Raw genomic sequence first — 23204 nt, forward strand, 5'->3', positions numbered from 1 at the left:
ATATTTAGCCATGGCTACATTTCAAAGCCAAATTATAAAAATGTCATTTGAGCAAGTTACAGTTCTAAAATTTGTAAAGCATTTTAATGCTAGGTCGATACAGCAAAAACATCCTTTTAAAAGAGCTCGCATTTCAAGCTGACAGACACCAAAACACTATTTTGTTTTAGTTTGCTCAAATTTTCAAAAACAGTCAGCATCTGGGCTCTATTAACCATAACGTGCGTGCCTTTTAAGCAACAACAATTTAAGAATATTTCCTTTTCAAACCCCTTTCATGGAGTTCAGCGTTTTGCAATACGCATCCATAATATTTACCAATCCTGCTTTGCACTGCAGCCTTTGAAGTTTAAAAATTAGTTACTGGTAAAGCTTTGTACATTTGCTCGCACTCTTCTAGTCACAGGAATTAATGACTAGAATTTATGCCTGTGGTCAAGAAAGGTAAGTCACCGTGCCCTGGTAATTAGCAATCTTTCCTACAACAATTTCCAATCTTTATGTAACATACGCAGTGTGACACAGCATCTGTGCGTAGGAAAGAGCTCATTTGCAACTTGAAATAGCCACTGCTGGCCTAAAGTGCAGCACCCTGGAAGCGCAGCTCATGGCAAGCAAAGAGACTCATCCTTCTCCAGTTCAAACTCTGGGAGGAAGATTCATATTTATATTTCATATTTGTATTTTATTATTATATTTATATTTATGTCCACATTCATATTTTATTTATACTTGGTTTTGTGTTTGTGTTTGTGTTTGTATTATTTGTATTCATATACAAATTAGTCTGCAATTCGGCCAAGACACTAAGCACCTCAAGAATTTGGCTATGGATCATCAACCGTGATAGCTCTTCAGGGGTGTTGTTTTCATTAGCTGTTAGGTAGGTTCTCAAAATAGACTAGAAAAGCAAGAGGAGATCCTCAGAGCAGAAAAGAGTGCCCTCTCATGGTTCATCTTTAGGTTTAATGTCTGCGATGCTTTAGGAAGCCCTCTTCTTTGAAGAGATTTGTAAGGTAACGTTACACAAATGCAAGATGTTGGAACAATTTATTATTTCAAGGAAAACCCAGATCTTTTTTCCCCTCTTAATTGCTTTATAGGTATTAATTAAAATTAAGGATGGAGGCATATTCTTGGTAACATTTTCATTAAATTACCATTACCCAGGATTTCTCAGAGAAAAATCGATGCCTCTGACAATTCAGAACTATTAGCTGTACTCTGTCCAATAAGTTTTATGTTTCACTGTGGGAAGCATGTTTCAAGGCCTGGAAAGGCAGCATGCAGGACATGTGTACGTCCCCACTTTATTTCAGAATCCAAAAAATGATTGTGGATGCCCTAGAGCGAGATATCGCTCTTGAATGAGTAAATTTCATTTTTTTTTCTTAAATCTACGTCAACTAATCACAATGCAGATAATAGTTTTAATTAGCCCTTGCTCACTTCTCAACTAATGAAATCCCAAGACAATTGACAGGGGCTGATTCTACAGTCTATCCTATTTTAACAGTCCTTGCCAGTAATTCAGTGCGTGCATTTCTGGTGTATGGAAAACATGGTGATCTTTGCATCAGAGCTATAGGACTTGGAGAGAACGGCTGAAGTGGAAAGAGAATGTCAAATTCTCCATCCCATCCCCACCCCCCCCCAGCCCCGCTATCAACTGGCAGCAGCATCAAGTGCAGGGTATGCTGTAACCACCCGTGCTGCCACAAAAGATATTTGAAATACAGGCAGAGGATAGCAAAAAGCTCCTCACGTATTCACCCCAGCCATTAGCTAAAGTGTCTGCCATCGATTTCATTGCCTGTGAGAGCAGGAATGAATGTGGGTCCTTAAGCTCCCTATGTAAAGGTTTCACCAGCTTACGGCCTGTAACTCATTCTTCATGTGATGAGGGGATGGAAGAGGCAATTATATATGGCTGAAGTCTCATTTGCTGCTTTTCCATCTCCGTTAGTTCTTTGAATAATTTCCTTACAGTGTGGACTTCAATAAAGACTCTTCCCGTGCGGCTGGCAAATAAATGTAGATAAGTGCCAAAGGAAAACACAAAGAAAGGCAGATCCACTCCCCAAATATATTTGTTAAAACAGCTGTGCCTGCTATAAAGATATTATTGAAGGATCATCACATTTCATTTTGGGATAATTAGATTCTATTTTCCACTCTCAAGAAAAAGAAGTGATTAGACTGAGGCTATCCAATCCATTCCTCATCCTTCCTTCTTCCCCCACCTCCCCAGTCAGACCCACAAAGACGGTATTTGGTCACATGGATCTCTGAATAAAAGACAGGGAATTGTGTCTGAATAGCCCTGACTCATAAAGCTCCTTCCAATGCCTTTTTCAGTGTCGGAGCTTTGCAGTTAATGCAACTTCCACTAATTTTTTCCTTCCTACAATTGTGAAAAATCTAATACCTTTAGAATGATCTGAAAAGAGCTTACACAGAACAAAATCCCCATTTAATCTTGGCATATTAAGAAATCTTTTCTTTGAACAATACATTTAAAATGCTATTTTCCCCAAACACTTTTTTTTTTTTTATTTAAGATAAGTAAAGCTCTGAGTGTTGAAAGAAATTATGATTTAGAGTCTTATCTTCATTTGTGGTTTAGGAATCCTGGCACTTTAACTGAAGGAGACATTAGTGAGAATATGTGCTTCCTGTGGTACACTGTGGCAGTAAATCATGAACTCAGCGTAACAAAAGGTGTCCCAGTCACCATCTTAAAAAAAACAATGGGAGCCAAAGGCCCAAACCACTTAAAGATAGGAGAAAAAAATCTTTGCAGAGCATTGTATATACCAGTTATTTAGTTGTAGCTCCCACTTTGTGCACTACCCCTCAGTTAGTCACAGAAACATAGAATCACAGAACCATAAAATCACAGATTGGTTTGGGTCAGAAGGGGCCTTTAAAGATCATCTAGTCCAACCCTGTTGCCATGGGCAGGGACACCTTCCAGTAGGGACAGAACCACCTGTCGACCTGCTGGCCATGCTTCTTTTGATGCAGGCCACGGCATGATTGGCTTTCTGGGCTGTGAGCGCATGTTCCCGGCTCGTATCTAATTTTTTTTCTAGCACTATCCCCAAGTCCTTCTCCTCAGGGCTGCTCTCAATCTATTCATCCCTCTGTCTGTATCGATACTGGGTGTTGCCCCAACCCAAGTGCAGGACCTTGTACTCGGCCTTGTTGAATTTCATGAGGTTCACACGGGCCCAATCCTCAAGCCTGTGGAGGTCCCTCTGGATGGCATCCTGTCCTTCAAGTGTATCAACTGCACCACTCAACTTGGTGTCATACATAAGCTTACTGAGGGTGCACTCGGTCCCACTGTCTATGTAATTAATAAAGATACTGAACAGTATTTGTTCAAGTACAGACCCCTGAGGGATCCTGCTTGTTACTGATCTCCATCTGGACTGAGCCATTGACTGCAACTCTTTGGATGTGCCCATCCAGGTAATTCCTTATCCGTTGAACAGTCCATTCCTTAAAGCCATATCTCTCCAACTAAGCAACAAGGACATTCTGCATGTACTATGGCTTTTACCAAACAGCAAGGTTTGGGCAACTTGCACTTGCCCTCACTTTATTTTTTTGGTTTACCCCACTGAGTGATCACAGTGTACAAGGAAAAGAGCTGCAGCTCTTGGTCTTGTTCAATGTCCCAGCAGCTCCCCCAGTTTCTGCACAGAAATCAGAGTACTCAGCTATGCATCCGACAGTGGTTTTTATTACTCTTTCCATTAAATACATGCCACGGTTTACACTTATATGAACACAAAATGTTTCAGATTTGTGCCTGTGGTGTAGCCAGAACACTTGTCATGGCTCTTTGAGACAAACAAAGGACAACATATTTTTTTTTCTGGGATATGGTTTTTCATTTCAATAGATTCAGAAGGACATCTTCATGAGCAAAAAGCACTCAACATTATGCAGCCCTGGGTCCTTGAGATATGGATCACCCATTTATTCTTTTGCTATATTTCAGAATAAAGTTTTGAACATCAATGTTCAAATTTAAAATACTGTCCAGTTTTAAACAGGAATATCTGAAAACTAAAGCAAAACACAACCTAGCAAATATAAGGGCAAATTCCCTTTTTCTTTCCCTCTGCAAAACCTCCACTCTTGAACAACATTGGATAGACAGTGGAACGGCTGTGCAGAAAAAGAAGGTAGAGGATAGATACTGAGTTGTCACAACTGATGGTAATAGGGTAAAATAAATATGAATTGAGCTGATTTGAAGATTCAAACAAGACTTGTTAAATTTTAGGTCAAAAGCCAAATAAGAAATACGCAAAGTCTTTCCTGGAGAGACCTGTCTTCTTTTATCAGGTCCATTGTGAGAGCTGCAATCAAGGTGGTTTCTAATTAGGACTTCATCAACATTCAATCAGGTGAAAATTAACTAAAAAAAAAAAAATTCAGGGTCAGTTACCAAGCTATAAACTTTACCCCCCTTTTTAATTTCCCTTTCAAGCCTACTTTCCTTCTTCAGTCTCAGCTGGAGCGTGGGTGTCAGCACACGGCAGAACAGGTACAAGAACGCGTGTCTCATTCAGGGACAATTACCACTTGCCAGCTGATGCGGGGTAACGTGCTGCTGTGCGAGGTCGTAGACCCCAGCTGCTGCATCTGCTCACTTTGACTCCATCTGGATTGCTGCCCAGGATAAACTTCTGTCTTCCAAACACCTGATGTTTTACAAAGTCAAGAGAAGCTCCAGATACAGGGAAGCGAGCGGCACTGTAACTGCTTGTAGCACGTACGCACTTTATTGGCTGCTCTTTTTGCTCTTGCTGGTGTATGCAGACTAAATTCCTGGAAATCACTTTCGTTATCAATTGATGGGGTAGCCAGAGGAGAAGTTTGCTGTCACCAGTGGTACCCATTTTTGGCGACTGCAAAAACATCATGGCACTTGAACTACCCTCAAACTCACCCTTGAGATGGAAGCTCCAGCATATTTCTGGAAAACCTTACCCTCTCTCTGCTAGATGTAGCACATGGATAGACTTCGGCATTCAGGCCTGTCACTTTTCACATTCTACCATCCCTTACAATGTTGACCTGAATGAGGTATGCCCTTGCTTTAGGCATTTGTCGGTGCAGGAAAGCCACGTGTAACTTGTTTACTAGGGAGTAGCACAGCACGAGCTGTTGTCATTTGCTTAAGACTATACCTCACAAACAAATTATTTTTTTACCCTTTCTAAAATGGAGTGCTTTGTAAAAGCAACATATAGCATGTGCCAAATCTGGAGTCTTTTCAGAAGTAGTGCCTGAGTTATCACATGGGGGAAAAATATTTGAACTCCTTATTTCGTGCCCTGAAACAAAACAAGGACAACATTGTCGTAGTTAAATAATCAGAAGCAGCTGGGAAAAGGGTCTTTGGATTCTTTCAGAAATTTTACCTCTGGGCTGAGAAGTCCTGTCATCCTATAAGGCAATTGTTTTGGAAAGTTATGAGCCACAAAGTGGGAGGACTTGACTTATAGCCATAAACTCTGTGCTGGAGGACCTCCCACTGACATCAATGGGAGTTGCACGCACAAAGACAGAGCAGCACACGGCCACTGAAGTAAAGGGTTCGTCTCATTCCTAACTTACTTGGGAGCCAATATGCAGAAAACACCGATCCAGCATAGTTGTACTGAAACTTAAAAATGTATTTATTCATTGTTTATAATATCTACCAAGCACAAAGGGGACAAAGAGCAGCAGTTTTGGGCTTTGCACTTTGGTATCTTCAAGAAATGCAGAGACCTAGGAGAAAAAAGCAAATTTAGACCGTGAGATTAAGAGCAAGCGTAGGCTTACCAAAGATGAAGAAAAATTTTCAGTATATCCCAATCCTTCAGGGGACGTACCCATCAAGAGGCTGGTATAGCATCTGGGAATACCATGTACACTCCTGAAGGGACGTGCAAGGCTTTTGAATGATGAGGGGATGCAGCTATCCCATAATTGCACATGAACAGGGAGGTAGAGACGTATATTACCTATATGTGAGAGAATAAGCAATACGTAGGAAGGGTCCGGCAGTCCAGCCCAATTTCAGGAGTGTGACAGAGCACAAAGTGCAGCTTCTCTGTATGAAGGGGTACTGGGTGGAAACTCTTAGGTGCAATAATGGCACTTTAAACTCTATGTTTGTATCAGCATGGAGTGTGGGGTGGTGGGATGAAAGCAATATCTAACGGTGTCACCAGATTCCAAGCCACTAAGATGGTTTTGTAGAAGGAAGGGAAATATGTTCCCGTTTTCAAACTGTCTTCTTATGTAATTCTTTTTTGGTTCTTTGTTTTTGTTAGTTGGTTAGTAATTCACTTGAAAGAATGCCGAGTATAAGCATTTCCTACTCTTACAGGAATTACAATACGCTGAAGCGCTATTTGAAGACAACATGCCATACTGAGTTTGCAGCCCTCTGAGGCAGGTACTACACACTTTTCTCATCCATCTCAAATAGATATGCAATTTATTCCCTTACGATTGTTTGGTGTGCTTATAAAATTTGCCCTTTCTTGCCCTTCTTTGCCCTTGCTTTCTATTTGCCCTACTGTACAATACCACAAAACAGTTTTGTTCATGATAGTCTATGTTTACACACCTTATGTTTGCTCAGCGCCATAAAGCAACAACATGAAAGCAAGCAACTACAGCATTTATTACACTCTCCAGGTGATTAAAATCAATCAGCTTTTGGCCTCGAGCCATAACGTAACTGGTTACCTTTAGAAAGAGCCACCCCAAATGCACAGGTTGTCATCATATTGTGATGGCTGATGATCCGGTGACATGAGTATGGTGTACGGTTAAGATCATAGGAGATGTCAATGGAAAAATAGAAGAACACACATAGGTTTTCCATAAGCAGTGTTGAACAGCATAACAAACTGGATGGATTTTTTACAGTTACTCTGTCTCACTCCTTTCTGTTTCATAATACAAGAGCATTAAGCAGACAAATAAATAAGCTCCAAAAATGCATATTATTAAGCATCATAGTTGCAAGAATGATGATGGGAAATCTGTCTCCCACTCTGTTAACTGTCAATGCCAATACGTGACTAATAATGCCATTTGATTTAATAGTATTAAAATAGAAAAGATAATATGCTTAGTTTTATTGCCTTCTACAGCTGTTCACTACCACTATATGATGTAGTAAGAAGTTTTAAAAGTGTGCGTATATAATCCTCCACCTAGAACCTTCCAATAAACAAAGCAGCTTTCCTATAAAAATTTTTTGCAATGAAATAACCATTGATTGGAAAGTTAAAATCCAAGCCAATTAAAACATTTTTTAATTGGCATCCTCAAAACTTGTCAATTCTATTTAATAAACTGTTGTTGCCCTCTAGTGTTCAAACACAGCTTGTAAATACCCCTCCAGAAAGATACAAACTTGTCACCTAACAATTCCCCGTTTGTTCTTAATCCAACAAGACAAATGGATGGCAGAAAAAAAAACGGTAAGTGTTTCAGTGCACCTGCCTAATACCTACTTTTCTTTGCTCAAGCATTAAAAAGGATTTTTAATGTAAGAGCATTTGAAGATGTTTGGTTTCCTCAAAAATTGTGAAAGGCCGCTCATCTCAGCATCCACATCAAATTTGTCATGGTACCTATGCACCTCGCTGCTTTACTTCTGCCATTCACCGTGCATGATATGCAGTGACGTTTGGGTTGGAGGGCGATGTTTCTAGTGATGTTAGCCAAATACCTGCCTAGTGCTCTGAACGACCCTGAGATATGTCTGCCTGCCTTCTCTTGAACGTATCTCTACTGTACTGTCCTGTATCAATTAATACCAACCATCTCTCCCTCCAACAAATTAGTTATTACAGCAGAAAGACACAGTGAGGGTTCAGGGGTTGTTCTCAGCACCTCTTATGCAATAAGCTGCCGTGATGGCATCAGCAACACAGAAGGCTTCTCACAAAGTTGTAGTTCTTCTGAGAGAAAATTATGGTCAACCTCAGATCTGCACCTGCATTTTTACAGCCCACAACTGGACTTATCATCTTATTAATTCATTTCCCAGAAATATTGTTCACCCCCATCACGTTCCTTGACCAGAAAGCTTTGAAAATAGCCATTTAAAAAAAAAAAAAAAAGGAAAGAAACTGAGGTTAAACAAAGCGCAGTCAATAGACAAACTGATGAACTCGAAATACTTTTCTGTTGCAATTTTGTTCACTTTTAAGAGGTTATACAGTATGGTTTTTATTTAAGCATTGTCAGACTTAAGTAGCACAGAAGACCAGCTGGTTTTGTATCTGTAAACCAATTTGCGGCCCCCACATAGTAAGAATTCAACTTCTTGACATAAGGAACACTGGCTTTTCTTTGATCTTTGAATAATGGAATTTTCAGAGAATTTTCTGCATAAAGTTATTGTTAGAGTTCTCAGAAAACTTGCCTTGGGGCCATTTTTGCCTGCTTCACACCACAGTAAGCTTGACAGATCTAAGAACCTCTTGGACGTGAGTCACGTTTCATATTTTGTAATAGATTTATTTACTTGTATTCACAAGGCACCCTTCCTTCTGTGTCTTGATGCTTGTTGTTGATTATGCTGCCTGCCACACCAATACTGTGAAATCTAGTCTTTCATTCCAAAACCAGGTTTAGACCTGGGTGTATGTGAAGGGAAATGTGAATAATACGAACTGGAAGTTGCGTAGCGAGCAGCAGATGCTCACACATACTCTCACTCATCTCTTACGGCAGAGTCGGGGAAAAACATGCAGCAGCTCTGCTTATTACCAGTCACATGAAGGTGACCCTAGAAGTGAAGAGAGTGTGCTCTGAGAGCCAGGAAGAGCTCTGTGTGTTCAGGAGGGACAACAAGTCCGACACCATTGCAAGGAGCTCTTTCGAGAGCCACCAGCCTGGTGAGGAAAGTAGGAGAACACCAGAAGCATGAAGATAATGCAGACTTGTTCAATTGCTCCTGCTGACCGTAGGAAACTTCCCTGAAGTTGGCACCCTCCAACAACATCGCCACCATTTTCCTTGAAAACTGTTTTACCTCCCTTTAGATGCTCAGCAAATGGAGACCGCACCTTTCTGTGTGTCTTCTGCCAATAATACAGCTGTTGTCTTCGCTAAAGCCCCCTCGCAAGTTTCTGCCTGCTCTGCGATCAGGTGTTGAGTCTCAACTGTTAGGGATTTAGGTGTATTGGAACAGATTCTCTCTTGTGCGTGTGCCAAGTCACTCGATCATGCCGTTTGTCATGAAAGAGCTTGATTGCAGCTTGCTTTACTTTGATATGATAAAAACTCTTTCTCTCTGATACGTCTGGCAAAAAAACAACGTGCTACAAGGTGGCGAGCTCTTTGGAAAAGGCAAACTCAGATTTGCAGCCTGTGGTTTTAAGGATAGCTTGTGATGAAGAAAATAAGCAGAAGAAAAGAGCATTAAAGGTACATATCCGTAAAATACACGTAGCTTAGGAAAGTTAAGCCAACTATCTTACATGTACTACAATTTTTACTGTTTGTACATAAAACCATGTCAACGCAAAACTGTACTACCAAGTACTCCTTTAAGGCTACAGGTAGAGTAAACAGGATTGCCAGACAATCGTGTAACACTATGGCATTTGGGGGCAAATAGCATTGAAAACACTCACGCGCTGCGTAGGTAGTCAATTTATTAGGTGTACTTCTATTCCACTAATCTTGTCACAGTACAGATTAAGCTTTTCAAGTGCTTTTTCTCCTTAAATACAAGATCTTCTTAGCTTAACTTGGATTTTAGTGTTTATTTTCCAGATTTAGTAATAAATCAAAAATGACAGATATTACAGTTCAGAGTAGAAAAAGCAGTACTCAGCAGTTCTCTTCCCCACCAAAGCCATCTGCTGCTTTCCCATTAGTGGCAAAAAAAAAAGGAATCCATCCTCTTCTGAGATTTCAATATCTACTGTTCCGTTTCAGAGTTGTCCTCTCAAAGGCGGGAGATGCTCCACACAATCTTATTCCCTGTCCCCATCATACATCAGCATACATTCCATTGATCAAATAATCCAGCCTGGTATAATGCCTCTTCTGAAGAGATTCGTGTATTTTCTTGCCTGTCAGTGTGATAACTAGCAACAAGAATATCACCCCAAAAAGCAAAGCCGCTACAAGGCTGCTTTTTTCTCCCAGCTGAACGACACCTTTCCCTCCCAGAAAACTCTCTGGCAGGTAGCTTTCTGAATCAGATGGGTCATAACCCTGAGGGTTGTTTTGGAAAGACGTCGGGGAATCACTAGCAGGCAGAGTGAAACCCGAAAAAGAGAGGAGGGTGACATGGCGGGTATCGTTGGAAGAGACAACTGTTGGCCCAGGATGGGTGGCTGGAGTTCTTAGCCCTGACGGGGTGGAAGCAGATCTGGAATTTGTGGTTACCCGCTCGGTTGCAGAAACAGAAGCAGAAGTTGCAGGACTGGAAAGAGGAACACGAGCACCAGCGATGCTGGTGGCAGGAACACCAGGTTTAGCGCTAGTGGTCGCAGCAGGCAGAAAGGTAGCTGTGGTGGTGGTGGTAGTGGTGGTGACGGTAGTAGGTTTAGCACCAGCAGGATGCAGAGAGGTTGTTTGAGATTCTGGTCGGGTGGTACTTGTAGGCAGAGGAGTCAGAGTAGTACTGCTGGGTTCAGGAGCGCTAGACTGAGTGGTGGGGAAGGAAGCAGAGGGGTTTCTAATTCGAACAGCAGAAGTCGTATTTGGCGGCAGGTTGATTACTTTCTGGCTTGGGATGGGGTCTAAGCTCTCAGGATGTTTTGCCTTCTGAGATTCACGAAAAACTGTATGCAATTCAATGTTGTCTAAATGCTCGACCACGTGGTTAAGGAGTTCAGATGCCTGATGAAAGACAGATTGTTGCAAAGCAGCGGTACGATTCTGACGGCTAGTCTGACTGGGAGAAAGAAAGGCTCCAGCATCCGAAGACATGGAATAGCCATTTGAAGAAAAGTCCTCACTTTTGAAGGATGTATCCTCTGGGGCATGGGTGTCTGTAAACAGAAATGAAATACCAATATTTAATTATTAAATCTATTTTTGACTACCACAGGCTTGCTCTATTTGTATTTCTGAATAAGAGAGATATAAGGGGACTCCAGAAAGTAATGACTAATGAAACTGAGGCATCAAGATCTTCCTTTCCTTAAAATATGGTGAGTGACTTTTAAATTCTGTGTCATAAGACCTGTCAGTCTCAAGCTTGGGCACACCAGACCCTGACTGATGCTTCTTACAGAATTCACCTGTGCAGAGTGAGCATCCCAATCTGATTGTTTTGTGCTCGTATCACATGCACGTAAGTGTTTTATTTAGCAGTGCAATGCAGAGTGAGTAGGCCCATTGCCTTTAAACCATTCTCAGCCTCTGTCAATTAAGAAGTAGATATTATCAACGTCACTTTTTGTCAGATGTACACATTTTCACCTAGAAAAGATGATTATATACTCCTATTTTTGTAATATCCAAGCACCCTGTGATTGTTTGATACAATTCAATTCACATACAAAAATTCTCTTATGAAGGTGGCAATAATATCCCATTTTATAGACCATTTTATACGCATGCTGATTTGTAGGAAAGACCTGAGCTCCCTACTGCCATGCTAGAAGACACTACTCCAAGAGCCTCCGAGGTATTTGTAGTGAAGGCCTCCACAAGAAGCAGGCTGCACTTGATCATTTCTGCAGAAGCTGATATGTATTGCTTGCAAACCAGGTGGGTGAATGTTATTTAATAGAATTTGGAAGCAAGGCAACAGCTTTATGTGACAAATTCCATACAATCGATAATCAAAGCAGCTGCCTGATTCTACACAGGTATCATAGAGAGACATTGGGTGAGCAGGAGCTCTGGGGAGACGGGCTGTTATCATTCAGTTTTTATATATACATACACACATATATATATTTGTGTATATATAAATATATATAATCATTATCATTCAGTTGCCATACAGAACATTTAAAAGGGAACACCCTCTCAAGTACTTCTGACTCTCACTCATCTGTTTTTTTAATAGAAATAAAGAGGTTTGTTAACTGCACTGGAATTGAAATAAATAACAAAAAGCCCATGACACTTTCATTGTCACCTTTTTCTCAAGTAGGAATCTAGAGGCATGGATTTATTTCAGTTTTATTATACATGCAAAGAAGCCTACTTGGCTGCTGTTGTAATATATATTTCCAAGCCTTAAGACTCCACAAAAAAATGAAATGCAAAAAAAACCACCCCAAAACCAACAAACAAAAAAACTGGCAATGCTTTAAACAAGAGAACAGCAAATACTTTGCTTGAGTCACAGACACCAATTTTTATCCTAAACTTACAGTCAGGTACTAGCTTGTTAGCAAAGTAAGATCCTAAGTAGAGATAACGGACTCCAGCCACAAGGTCTGACTTTAGAGAAAAGCCATACTCTGGTTTTAGAAAATGGCTTTAAATAACAAAATGTTCAGTTATTAGAGAATCAGAAACTGTATGGTCAGGGACACCCAAACTCTCAGTTTGCTTCTGCAGCTCTGGACCCATTTCCACACCAGCGAGGAAATGGCCTGTCAACACCGTGGGGTCAGTTCCCAGCTCACTTTTCCCCTGTTCCCGATGCACTCCCATGGACGCTTTCTCCCCCCGTGCATTTAAACAACCAGCGGATGTAGCGTGGCAGCTACAAAGCACTTGCAGCATGCTCTGTCATCTTCAGCTGGCTCGCCTGGGCAACAGCTAGGCAAGCAGGGCGCAGTCACACAGCGTTCAAAGGACGGGTGGAGGAAGCACAGGGAGGATACGTGATGGGTCCCGTACAGGAGTTAAGTATCACTGCTACTCTGCAGCACTCAGATTAATTAGTGTAACTGCCTGCCTTAATGAATTTCCAGCATCAAACATTGATTTTCTAGTATTCTTCGTCTCCATTTTAGACTACAAGGTCCCAAATGCAATTGCCCAAAACTGTCACGTGCGAGGCACAGCTGGGGTAGGATAGAGATGCTTGTTGGCAAGAAAGAACAAGGGCACTATGCAAGTCAAACTTCAAGAAGAGATTAAGAAACCAAAGTGGTCCTGCTGATATCTCAAGTCCAATAAGCTGCATTAGAAACCAAACTTCAGGTTGTTGCTTTAAAAAAAAAAAACAAAAACAAACTGAACACCTCCTGAGCCTACTTTGCTAGAACCCACCAGTCTTGCCTGGGTGTCTTAGTGGGGTGGAAAAGGCAAGCACCGCAAAAGTACATGAACAGCAGAAACCAGAAACATTATTTCTTTTTTAGCAATAGCTCTTTGCAACTGGGACAAGGAAATGTTTTACATCCCAAGCCATAGGTTGTTTCCATTAGTTAGCAGCCAGCAGAATCATTAAAAAAAGAAAAAACAGAATTCCATTACTAACATAGCAACAGTATTTTAAGATGCTTGATTACCAATAAAATGTCTTTCCCCCTTTTGGTTTGGTTTTCAGTGTCCCCACATGCAGATTCTCATCCGAAAAAATGAAGCTTGAAATGTTTGTCAGTACCAACACTGCTAAGGTGCTACCTTTGAAAACCTATTGGGAACATAAGGTAAATACGCTAGCATAATTTTTCCATAATTCAATGTTTACAGAAGCTAAAAAATGCGAAATGAAAAAGTGATGGTATATGCAATCAAGTTGTTAACTGAGCATTACACTACATGAAGGATGAAAGCACAAGTACGATTACATTCCTTGTTTCTGTGTTTGAAACCCCTGTATTCTTCTAAGGGAGAAAGAGCTGGAGAAAAGAATAGTTCTCATGATAATTTTACAGGCATGCAGTTAATTTGTTGCGCGTTGCTTTTGCTCAATTCTTGTGTGCCTGTGCTTGCACAAAACTATTGGGTAACATGATGTGAATAATCTTTCTTCATATCCTGCTGTCGCTCCTTGCATAGTTGCTCTTGGAAAAGTTCTTTTTTTCAGCAAAAGTTCAGTCTCTGGAAACACGAAATTTCTGCTCTCTCAAGCAGCCACACTGAAACCACCTTGTGAACTCTTGGCAGGAGGACAGTCTAATTATCAGTTTCTTATCTGAGCCGTTCAAGCAGGCCTGGCGCGAGCCAACGTCAGTCAACAAGTAAGACTTGCTATTGAAAATCCCACAGCACATGACAGATAGCAAGATATTTCTGATGGCATAGCCCACATGCCATAAAGCTTTGAGCTTAGTCCTTTTGCATCTGCACTTCAGGTTCCCTAACTGAAAGCAGAGAATAATGATTACTATTGCCAATTACTCAGCAGCATCACAGTGGTGATCCAAGTCTTACCCAACATTTGCTCGGTGTTTCTCCCTGTGTGTATATGGTATTCATCAGCGTATCATGGATCCTTTGAATATGTAGATGGCTACAAGGGCATCGTATTTCTGTTGTTCTTAGTGATACTCTTCAGCACTACACACAGGAAATTTTCCTTCTTGAATATACCAAGACTGAAGCAGCTTCTTTTTGTTTTAAGCAAGGGAAAATTATGAAGAGTTCTAAATTTAACGTGAAGGAATTCAATAAGGGTTGGAATGTTATTCTAACCAGAAAGATGGGCCCACACAAGAGCTCGCCACACACCTGCCCACCCACCTTCCACAAAGCAAAAGAGCAGCATTTTCAAATTACAGTGCTTGGATTAGAGCATTTTACCGAAAACGCAACCCCAAACATTTTCTGGTCACTACTGAAAACTCACAGGTGCAAAAGTCATCTAGTGTGGGGACTAGTGGCTCTAAATATTATTTACCTCTAGTTATCTTGTAGCTCGCATATCCCATTGCGGGTTTCATTGGACAAGCTTCTGTGCTAGGGCAGTAAAACAGGTAGCAGTTCGGATGTGTGCTTGTCCTTTGAATGTCAAAAATCATCAAATTACACTTCTTGTCTCCTGCAAAACACGAGAGAGATATATATATACACAAACACGTATTTCAGCAATAAGAACTTTTATACCATCTTGATAATAAGCTCTGATCTGTTAAATTAGTTTTTCCTCCAGTAAGTAAGAGGAAAAGTACTAACGTACAACATTCCAACAGTAAAAACAACCCAGGACTGCAAAAGAATGGCCCAGGGCCAACATACAAAAGGTCACACCTTCCCCTTCCTGCACAAATGAACTTGGGGAAATAATGAGACTAACCCTTCATCCTCCCCTCGTCTGTACCGCACTGCCAAATTCTGATAAATCTGAAAACTTCTTTGATATACTCATCGGGAAGGAGGTTAGTTATCCACTTTTCCCTTCACATCCCAGGAATCTCTTGGCTTCTTGCTGCTTGGGGGGGTCACTTTTACCACTGTCATGTCTACTCGCTGCTGCTGTACCTCCTGCTGCTCCAAGAGCTTGATGCGAATCAGCCCTCTCAGAGAAGGGTAAGCACTCTCATTTTTGGCAGAAATTAAATGTAGCGCAACATGTCGGTTACTTTGTAGCACATCTACGAAATACAGCTCCCGGCTCTTAAAAGTTTGGGGGTCTGAGAGTTTTTATCATTTAAAATTACCACTGTCCCTTTACTGCAGCTATTTTCCTGAACACTCTGAGGTCTTGCATTAAGATCTGACACCGCACCTGGCAAAACAGGATAGCGGCTGCAAGCCGTTACTCATCGCGGCGTGAAGGAAAGGGTAAATTAACGTTTGCGGGCTGAATATAGAGAATGCCCTTTTCCCAGACAACTTCAGAAGTAATTTCCCAAGGGCTGCTCGTACACAGTCACAGAAAAGATGGAAGAGGAGCCAGTTACCTGACAGCTTGTCCCCCGAGCAGCAGGCGCGGACACAAGCTTCGGGGTTCGGGGCGTACAGCGGCTCCGCGCCCCGGATGCCTTTGGGCAGAGATAAGTTTATATCGACGATGGTATCGGCCATTCTCTCGGCGGAGCACTCTTGACTCAGGCATGGTCTGGCCACTGCGCAGGCGATCACTAGCCAGCAAACGGGCCACCGGCGGCTAGCGGGCTGCATGGTCCCTCGCCGCTCTCTGGGCGCCCCTTACCACGGACGTACCGGACCCTCCTCGGCCGGCAACCGGATTTCGCGGCCAGCTTCCCAGAAGGGCTGGTAGCCGGGATAGCCGCCGCCGAGACGCCTCCTCTGCTCCCGGGGCGGGGATGCGTTTTTGGGGGCACCTTCGGGCCGACCCCCCCGCCTCCGCCCACCGGGCTGGTCTCCGCTGCGCGTCCGAGGGCGGGAAGGCAGCGGTGGAGAACGGTGGGAGTCCCGGTCCGCCGACACCTCCGGGAGGAGGGGCCGGGGGAGGCGGATCCGAGCCACCCCCCTTTCCCTCCGGCTTGCCCGCCCTCCCTTCGGCCCGCCCGGCGGGGCTGCGGGGGTGGCTCCGCTCCTCCAGCCGCTCGCCGGTCCCGGGCGCAAAGGGAAAACCACCCGGTGAAACTCTTGGGGGGTGGTGGGTCAGGCTGATGTGGTTTGGCTCGGTCTCCTCCGACTGAGATCCGCTTTTGGAGGCGGTCGTGAAAGCGGTTAATCTGCACGTCCTGGTCTAAACGGACACGTGCATCTTCTGGTGTCTGCGTGAGCGTCTCTCGTCTCCCTGAGTAATCCTGCTCAAACCGCCGCCAAAGCACAGGGTGTTTGCGGAAGGGGAGTTGTATGGACAAGCCTGTCTACTCCCTCAATGGCCTTAGTGCGATTGATTGCTTAAGTAATGCTTTTTCCTGGGAAATTTTTCATTTCCTCTTTGTAATTGTTTTTTTTTATTATTATTACTTTTGGGGCAGCGTTTAGGAGTAATAGTGGCCCAGAGAGTAAGGAGTGCAAGGAATAAAAAGACTGTAAGATATATTCCTTCTTTTTCAGGTGTCTCATCCTTACAGAGAAGGGTGAGAGTAGTATGAGTACTTAGAATAATACAGTTATCTGTAAATAAAAGACACTTTCTTTTTAGGGGTGGGCCATTATGTGAAGAGCTACCAAAGGGGCAGGTTATACTACACATTGTAACAGTTAGGGTAGAATGATGAAAATAGGCCATCTGGTCCCATCTCTGGCAGACATCTGCTGTCTGCTTTAAAGAAAGAAACTTAAACAGAGGTGAGATTTCTTGCTTCTCTGAGATCCTTCCCTGCAAGGGGCGGCGGCGGCAGCAGCAGCAGCAGGGACACATCCTGCTTCATCCTGCCCTGCTGCTGCCTGCCCGACACCATGGACGCACGCCAAGGGACGGGCGGCTGACTTGTTCTTCATGCCCAGCCAGTCCCCGTCTCCTTTGTTAACACAGCTGGGTGGTGTTGGCTTTTATTTGGAGGTATGTGCGGGAAGAGACTGAGCCTATCTTCTCATTTCACATCAGATGGCCAGTTTGGGGCAATTCCTAATGTTTCATTGTGATTCTTGCATTCTTGGTGCTTTTTTTTTTTTTTTCCTGAAATTTTCAGCTGCTTTTCTTTCAGAAAATGTTTATTTATAGTTTTTTGAAATGCAGAGGGAGACTTTGGTAGCCAGGCTTCCCTCTTTTGGTAAACTGGTAAAACTTTTTTCACTCTTAAAGGAAAAATCTGCAAGAGAATGCAAACATTTAAAGTGTCACCTACTAACCGTATCACACAGTGAATGAACTGTGAGACTGAATACTAAAAGCAAGCACAAATATTACCTGTGCTATGCATTAGGCAGGGTCCCAGCTGCCACCTGCCTTTGCTTACATAGTGGTGGTGGAAGAAGCCAAGCTGAAAGAAGCTCATAAAAAAAAAAAAAAAAAAAAAATGGCTAAAGGTCTGGCTGGGGTGGTTGTAACTTGAGGGTGAGGAAAATGGTTCTTCACTGGGACTGTTGGAATAGTGTTAAGGGTTGGGGGTGTCGGGATGCTGGAAGGAGAGCGAATATGGAGCCCTGTGCGGAGACTACTGTGGTGAGACAGGCGTAGATGATTAAGGGAATATGAGGAGGGCTGATGTGATATGTAATATGAGCAAGGCAGTAGAGATACTATGGGATGACACAACTGCCCTTGTCCAGACACCATTGCTTCTTTGCCCCCTTCCCACCTCTTCTTTATAGGGTGGGCACCCAGCCTCCCTGGAGAGAGCAGATTCAATTCAGTCAGGCTGCTGAGGTACAGGGAAGCTGAGGTCCACCAAAAGTCATGCAGAAACCACTGCAGCTGGCTAGGAGAGAGCCAGCCTTGCCCAGTGGCTGCTGTGCTTCCCTCCCCACCAAGATGGGAAGGAAGGGATGCTGAGGGAGAGGAAGATGGACAGACCCCATCAGCCCTGTGTCACAGCTAAGTCACTAAAGGTGTTTTTCTACCTCTGTAGAGCATCTCTGCTTGGGAGCTGGTGCCCTACAGGGTGAAACACCTGGGCGCAGATAAGAGGAACTTCAAATATATATATATGTACGTTTGTGGGTATTCGCACTTGCATACACTGTATGTACAGTTAACACCCTCTCCTCCAAACTAGTCACTGTAAGCCAGTCTTAGAGAGTCCAAGAGCACGGCAGTCACATTCTGTAATGCTCGGTAGCAGCAATGAGGCAAATGGGACTGTGCCCATGTAATCGGGACTGCACACCAACGTGTCACCATGCAGGGACAGGTAGGTCAGGGCTATTCCTGTGCTGTGTTACCCCCAGGCACAGCTTCTGCCTTAAGCCCTAGCCAGGCCCTTCAGAGGAACCTGCAGCTACATATTTCATGTACCAATCGGACAGTTTCAAATAATCCACTTATGTCAAGCATTGAATGTACAGAGTAAGTCATAAAGGAAAAGCAAAACTGGTAAGAAACTATACAAAGTATTTGGCAAGGCGCTTAAGTTGCTTGGGTCATGGTAATACAAACATCAGGTTTATATATCCTAATGTAGATATGTACAACCACACACAGTTTCAGGCACATTAATTTAGTTACTGGACGCAGGACACTACAGAGGATTTGTATTATATCCACATTAGAGACAAAATAAGGAATTCACTTACACAACTAACACATTTAAATAGAACTTTATTTTAATAATGTTTTCAATGATAAAATTCCACGTGGTAGACACAGATGATGGTTGATAGGTAAATTAAAACTTTTCAGGGGTGGTGATATACCACAAATTCACACTTTCACAAAAATAAATGAAAACACTGTAGAGAGGAGCGAGAAATCCATTATGCGGAAGTGGAAAGGACGTGAATTGAAGTTAAATGTGCTGGCCCAATGCAGCTAATATAAAAATTTGTCCCAGAAGCTGTATTTCAGTGCTAGCTCACAAATAGAAAGGACACTCGAGCATCCAGGCAGGTGAAAAACACTGTCTAAAAAGTCAACAGATTATTGATTGAGTTAGCATTGGGGGTGGGGTTGTAGTCAGCAATGAGAGTCCGCGTTGGATGACTGCTCTGTGCTGCTTTAAAGAGGTAAACACTGGGGGCCCCCAAGTTCAACTACTGTCCATCTAATAATAGTGAGTTGTTTAGCAGCTAACAGAGCCATAACCTCCTTTAAACCCGTTTCCAATCTCTTTTTTTGCCTTGCACCCACCAATTTGGTGACGTTCAGTACCTGGCCTCGGAGCTGTGAAGGCTATGTGGTATCAGTGCCCAGGCAAGGCAACGTCTGTACAGGAGATGGAAAGAAGGAGGAAGGACTTCAAGGGTCTGGAAAGCAAAGAAAGGAAAAGGAAACACGGGGGAACTATAAACGGAGACATGCACATTTAAAAAGAACAGGGGTTGGACTCATCTGGCAACCCCTGCACCCCTGCAAACCCACAGGTCGTCTCAACAGAGGACTCCTGAGCTCAGAACTTTGGCACATCCCAAGGCCAAGACAAGGCAACTGAGTCCTTTCCCAGAGCTGGGCAAGGGCTCCCCGTGACACAGCCGTGGGCAGAGGTTCCGTGTTGTGTGTTGGTGTCAGTTGCTCATGGCAACCCTTCAGTTGCCTCTTGGGTCACCCACAGACCTGCAGGTTGGTGGCGGATGGACTCCGCTCGGCAGGGGGAGCTGTGAAGAGTCAGTCTTGCTGCTTGGGAGACCAAGGTAAGGACATTGACCCTCCCCCCGGGTTTTCTCCAGAGCATAGAGATCCTCAACAGCTGACAGCAGTAGTGTCTAGTGACAGTTCAACCGCTGCAACCCGAAGTTCCACTGCTGGAAATCAAAAGGCTCCCCCCATACCTCAGCTGCATGAGAACATTTACTTCCTCCCCTAGAGTTTTACTTTTGAATCAAAACTCTGCCGCTGATAAAAAACGCTTCTGCAGGTTTTGGGGGACCCTTCTTCTCAGGGTGACAGCAGGAAAGGCTACCCTTGATGGGGCAGGTAACTAACGAGGCGAGGATGTGCGGGGATAGTGTTGATGTTCAGGAGAGACACTTTAAGTTACACAGTGTCCAACGCTTGATGAAAATCTCCTCACTGTGGAAGGGCTGAGGAGGATTCATGGTGAGGAGCGCCCACCCAGCTTGCTGCCAGTCCTTCCACCGCGCTGAGCTTTCCCTTGCCTTCAAACTCAGACCTCACTTACCTTCCAAAGTTACATCCAGAAACAAAAAGATTCAGGGATATTGGGGATATTAACACCAATGGTACTAATGATTGGATGGGAGCAGGGTTTGGCTGCTAGCATCCTTATCAATGAAGATCGTGAGAAATATTACTTCCCATTCCACCTCTTGGTATAAGAAACAGCTCCTTTGTCTATCTGCTTGATGGATTTATGTCAAGTCAAGGCAGCAGGGACACTGTTGGTGTGGTTTTTTGCAACTTCCACGCACTCCAGAAGTACAGCTCATTTCTGGGATCAGTGGGGCATATTCCACTCACTCAGTTTGCAGGTCAGCAGCACTGGTGAAACTGCACCTCACTCTCTATCTGTGAAAGGGACATTTGTCTTTCAGAGGACAGGAGTGCCTGTCCTAAAATATTCAGGCCATTCATAAGAATCTGCATGAAACTTCATGGCCTCTGCTCTACCGGATAATCTCACCAGAGATTTCTGACCATTTCTCTGAAACCTACTACTTTAGGTAGTTTAAAATTAGCTTTCACCAGTTAAGGTAGGTTTTTCCCACATACTTGTTAAATACAACATTTTCTCTTCTCTCTTGATGCAGCCTGAGCAAAAGAGTTGACCATGTTTCCCCACAGCATGGATAACAGCAGCGGTCCTTCTGTTCTCCCTACCTTATTGCTCCCGCAGCAGAACAAGAGCTACCCCAAAACCTCCATCCCTCCTGCTGGCTGCGAGATGGCGGAGTCACCCATAGGACCCAGCGCAAGCAGGAACCACACTGTCTTGCAGTATGAGCTGAGGCCAGGGGAAATTGCAGCAGCCAGCATGGTTTTGGGAGTGTTGTGGCTGGTTTCCGTCTTTGGAAACTCCCTCGTTTGCTTAGTGATCCACAGGAGCAGGAGGACACAATCCACCACCAACTATTTTGTTGTCTCCATGGCTTGTGCAGACCTTCTCATCAGTGTTGCAAGCGTGCCCTTCGTGCTGCTCCAGTTTATCTGGGGCAGGTGGGCGCTGGGGAACGTGATGTGCAAGCTGGTAAGGTACGTACAGTACCTCACCCCCGGAGCCCAGATCTACGTGCTCCTCTCGATATGTGTGGATCGATTCTACACTATCGTCTACCCCTTGAGCTTCAAAGTGTCCAGGGAGAAAGCCAAGAAAATGATTCTGGCCTCTTGGCTGTTTGACGCTGTCTTTGCATCACCGGCTTTCTTCTTCTATGGCTCCAACAGCGACGACCACTGCAACTTTTTTCTCCCCAGTTCTTGGGAAGGAGCCGTCTACAGTATCATCCACCTCTTGGTGGTGTTTTTGATCCCCTCCATGCTCATTATCCTCTTCTATCAGAAAGTCATCAAGTACATTTGGAGAATAGGCACCGATGGCATGACTGTCAGGAGGACAATGAACATCGTCCCAAGAACAAAGGTGAAAACCATCAAGATGTTCTTAATGTTAAACTCCGTGTTTCTCCTGTCCTGGCTCCCTTTTTACGTGGTACAACTGTGGCACCCGCAGGAAACAGACTACAGAAAGAGCTCCTTGGTTTTCCTGGCCATCACCTGGATCTCTTTCAGTTCTTCAGCCTCTAAGCCAACCCTCTACTCCGTGTACAATGCAAACTTCAGAAGAGGGATGAAAGAAACGTGTTGCATGTCCGCCATGAAATGCTACAGAAGCAACGCATACACCATCACCACCAGTTCCAGGATAGCCAAAAAAAATCACGTTGGGATTGCAGAAATCCCAGCTCCGGCCAAAACTGTCACCAAAGACTCCATCTATGATGCTTTTAACAGAGAAGCAAAGGAAAAAAAGCTTGCCTGGCCTATTCAGTCTAATCCCCCAAATACATTTGTCTAGTTGGCTTCATTGCTTTGAAAAATTACGATGTACCCCCTGAACAAGGAGCTTTCTCTGGGTTTTGAACCAATGTATATATACACGTTTTTAACACAACTTTTAGGGAAGAAAAGAAGATGTTTTATTTTATTAAATGCATTGATTTTGATGTGTCCGGTCCATTTTATTTCAGTTACCTTCTGCTTTGTGGAACTGCTCTCCCTGAATCACCAGCATAACTTCTTTACAAAACAGAACAGCTCTTACACTATCAGTATGTAGGGAAAAAGGGAGAGGAAAAACACTGCTTTTTATAATCCCCATCCATTGGCCACCATATATAAATCCACCCAAAGCCATCTATACTTCCTTTCGTTATATCCCTGTGAATACTGTTGCACTGGGGTTTTCCCACTCGCTCAGACCCCACGGGTAAGATGTCCATGCGTGGGCAATGCTGGCATAACTCTGAGCCCACTGACGTCAGCGGTCAAATTCCCGCTGCCCTGGTAGGGTCAGCCTCAGGCCAGTGCTGAACGCTTTTGCATCTTCAGCATTGCACCTCTCCAGAGGTCTCGTGGTCCAAACTGCCTGGGAAAAGTCCTTCCCTTGGTCTTGCCCTCCCCGCCTCCTCTCGAGTTGCTTCTACACCCGTCCGGGTACACCCACCCAGAAGCCAGGGGTGGGCACGGCCTGGGAGAAGACCTGCTGATCAAAAGGGGTCATGACTGTACCAGGCACCCAGGGAGTCCTCACCTGTTAAATTCAGTTTGTCTCCCGGCCTGAGTCAGTTCTTCTGGGGTACAGTTGTGGTACCTGCAGCAA

At 43.7% G+C, this 23204-nt stretch overlaps 2 protein-coding genes across 3 annotated transcripts; one reads left to right on the forward strand and one right to left on the reverse strand.

The window, feature by feature from the left end:
* Window positions 1-5703: 5703 nt before the first annotated feature.
* On the reverse strand, window positions 5704-16327 carry MANSC1 (MANSC domain containing 1). Its single transcript, XM_063355457.1, has 3 exons — window positions 15813-16327; window positions 14810-14950; window positions 5704-11045 (listed from the first exon to the last, which is right to left on the reverse strand). The coding sequence occupies exons 1-3, from the start codon at window positions 16030-16032 to the stop codon at window positions 10036-10038; spliced, it is 1371 nt and encodes a 456-aa protein (XP_063211527.1). The 5' UTR covers window positions 16033-16327; the 3' UTR covers window positions 5704-10035.
* Window positions 15189-22489, forward strand: LOC134525031 (probable G-protein coupled receptor 19). Of its 2 annotated transcripts, XM_063355478.1 has the most exons (3): window positions 15189-15287; window positions 19577-20058; window positions 21136-22489. In XM_063355478.1, exon 3 carries the CDS (start codon window positions 21156-21158, stop codon window positions 22398-22400), a length of 1245 nt encoding a protein of 414 aa, XP_063211548.1. In that variant the 5' UTR covers window positions 15189-15287; window positions 19577-20058; window positions 21136-21155; the 3' UTR covers window positions 22401-22489. The 2 variants fall into 2 exon arrangements, with proteins under 2 accessions (XP_063211548.1, XP_063211539.1); XM_063355469.1 differs by lacking the exon at window positions 15189-15287 and having other exon boundaries at window positions 19059-20058.
* Window positions 22490-23204: the final 715 nt, after the last annotated feature.

The sequence above is a fragment of the Chroicocephalus ridibundus genome, chromosome 1 (assembly GCF_963924245.1).
Source record: "Chroicocephalus ridibundus chromosome 1, bChrRid1.1, whole genome shotgun sequence".
NCBI lineage: Eukaryota > Metazoa > Chordata > Aves > Charadriiformes > Laridae > Chroicocephalus > Chroicocephalus ridibundus.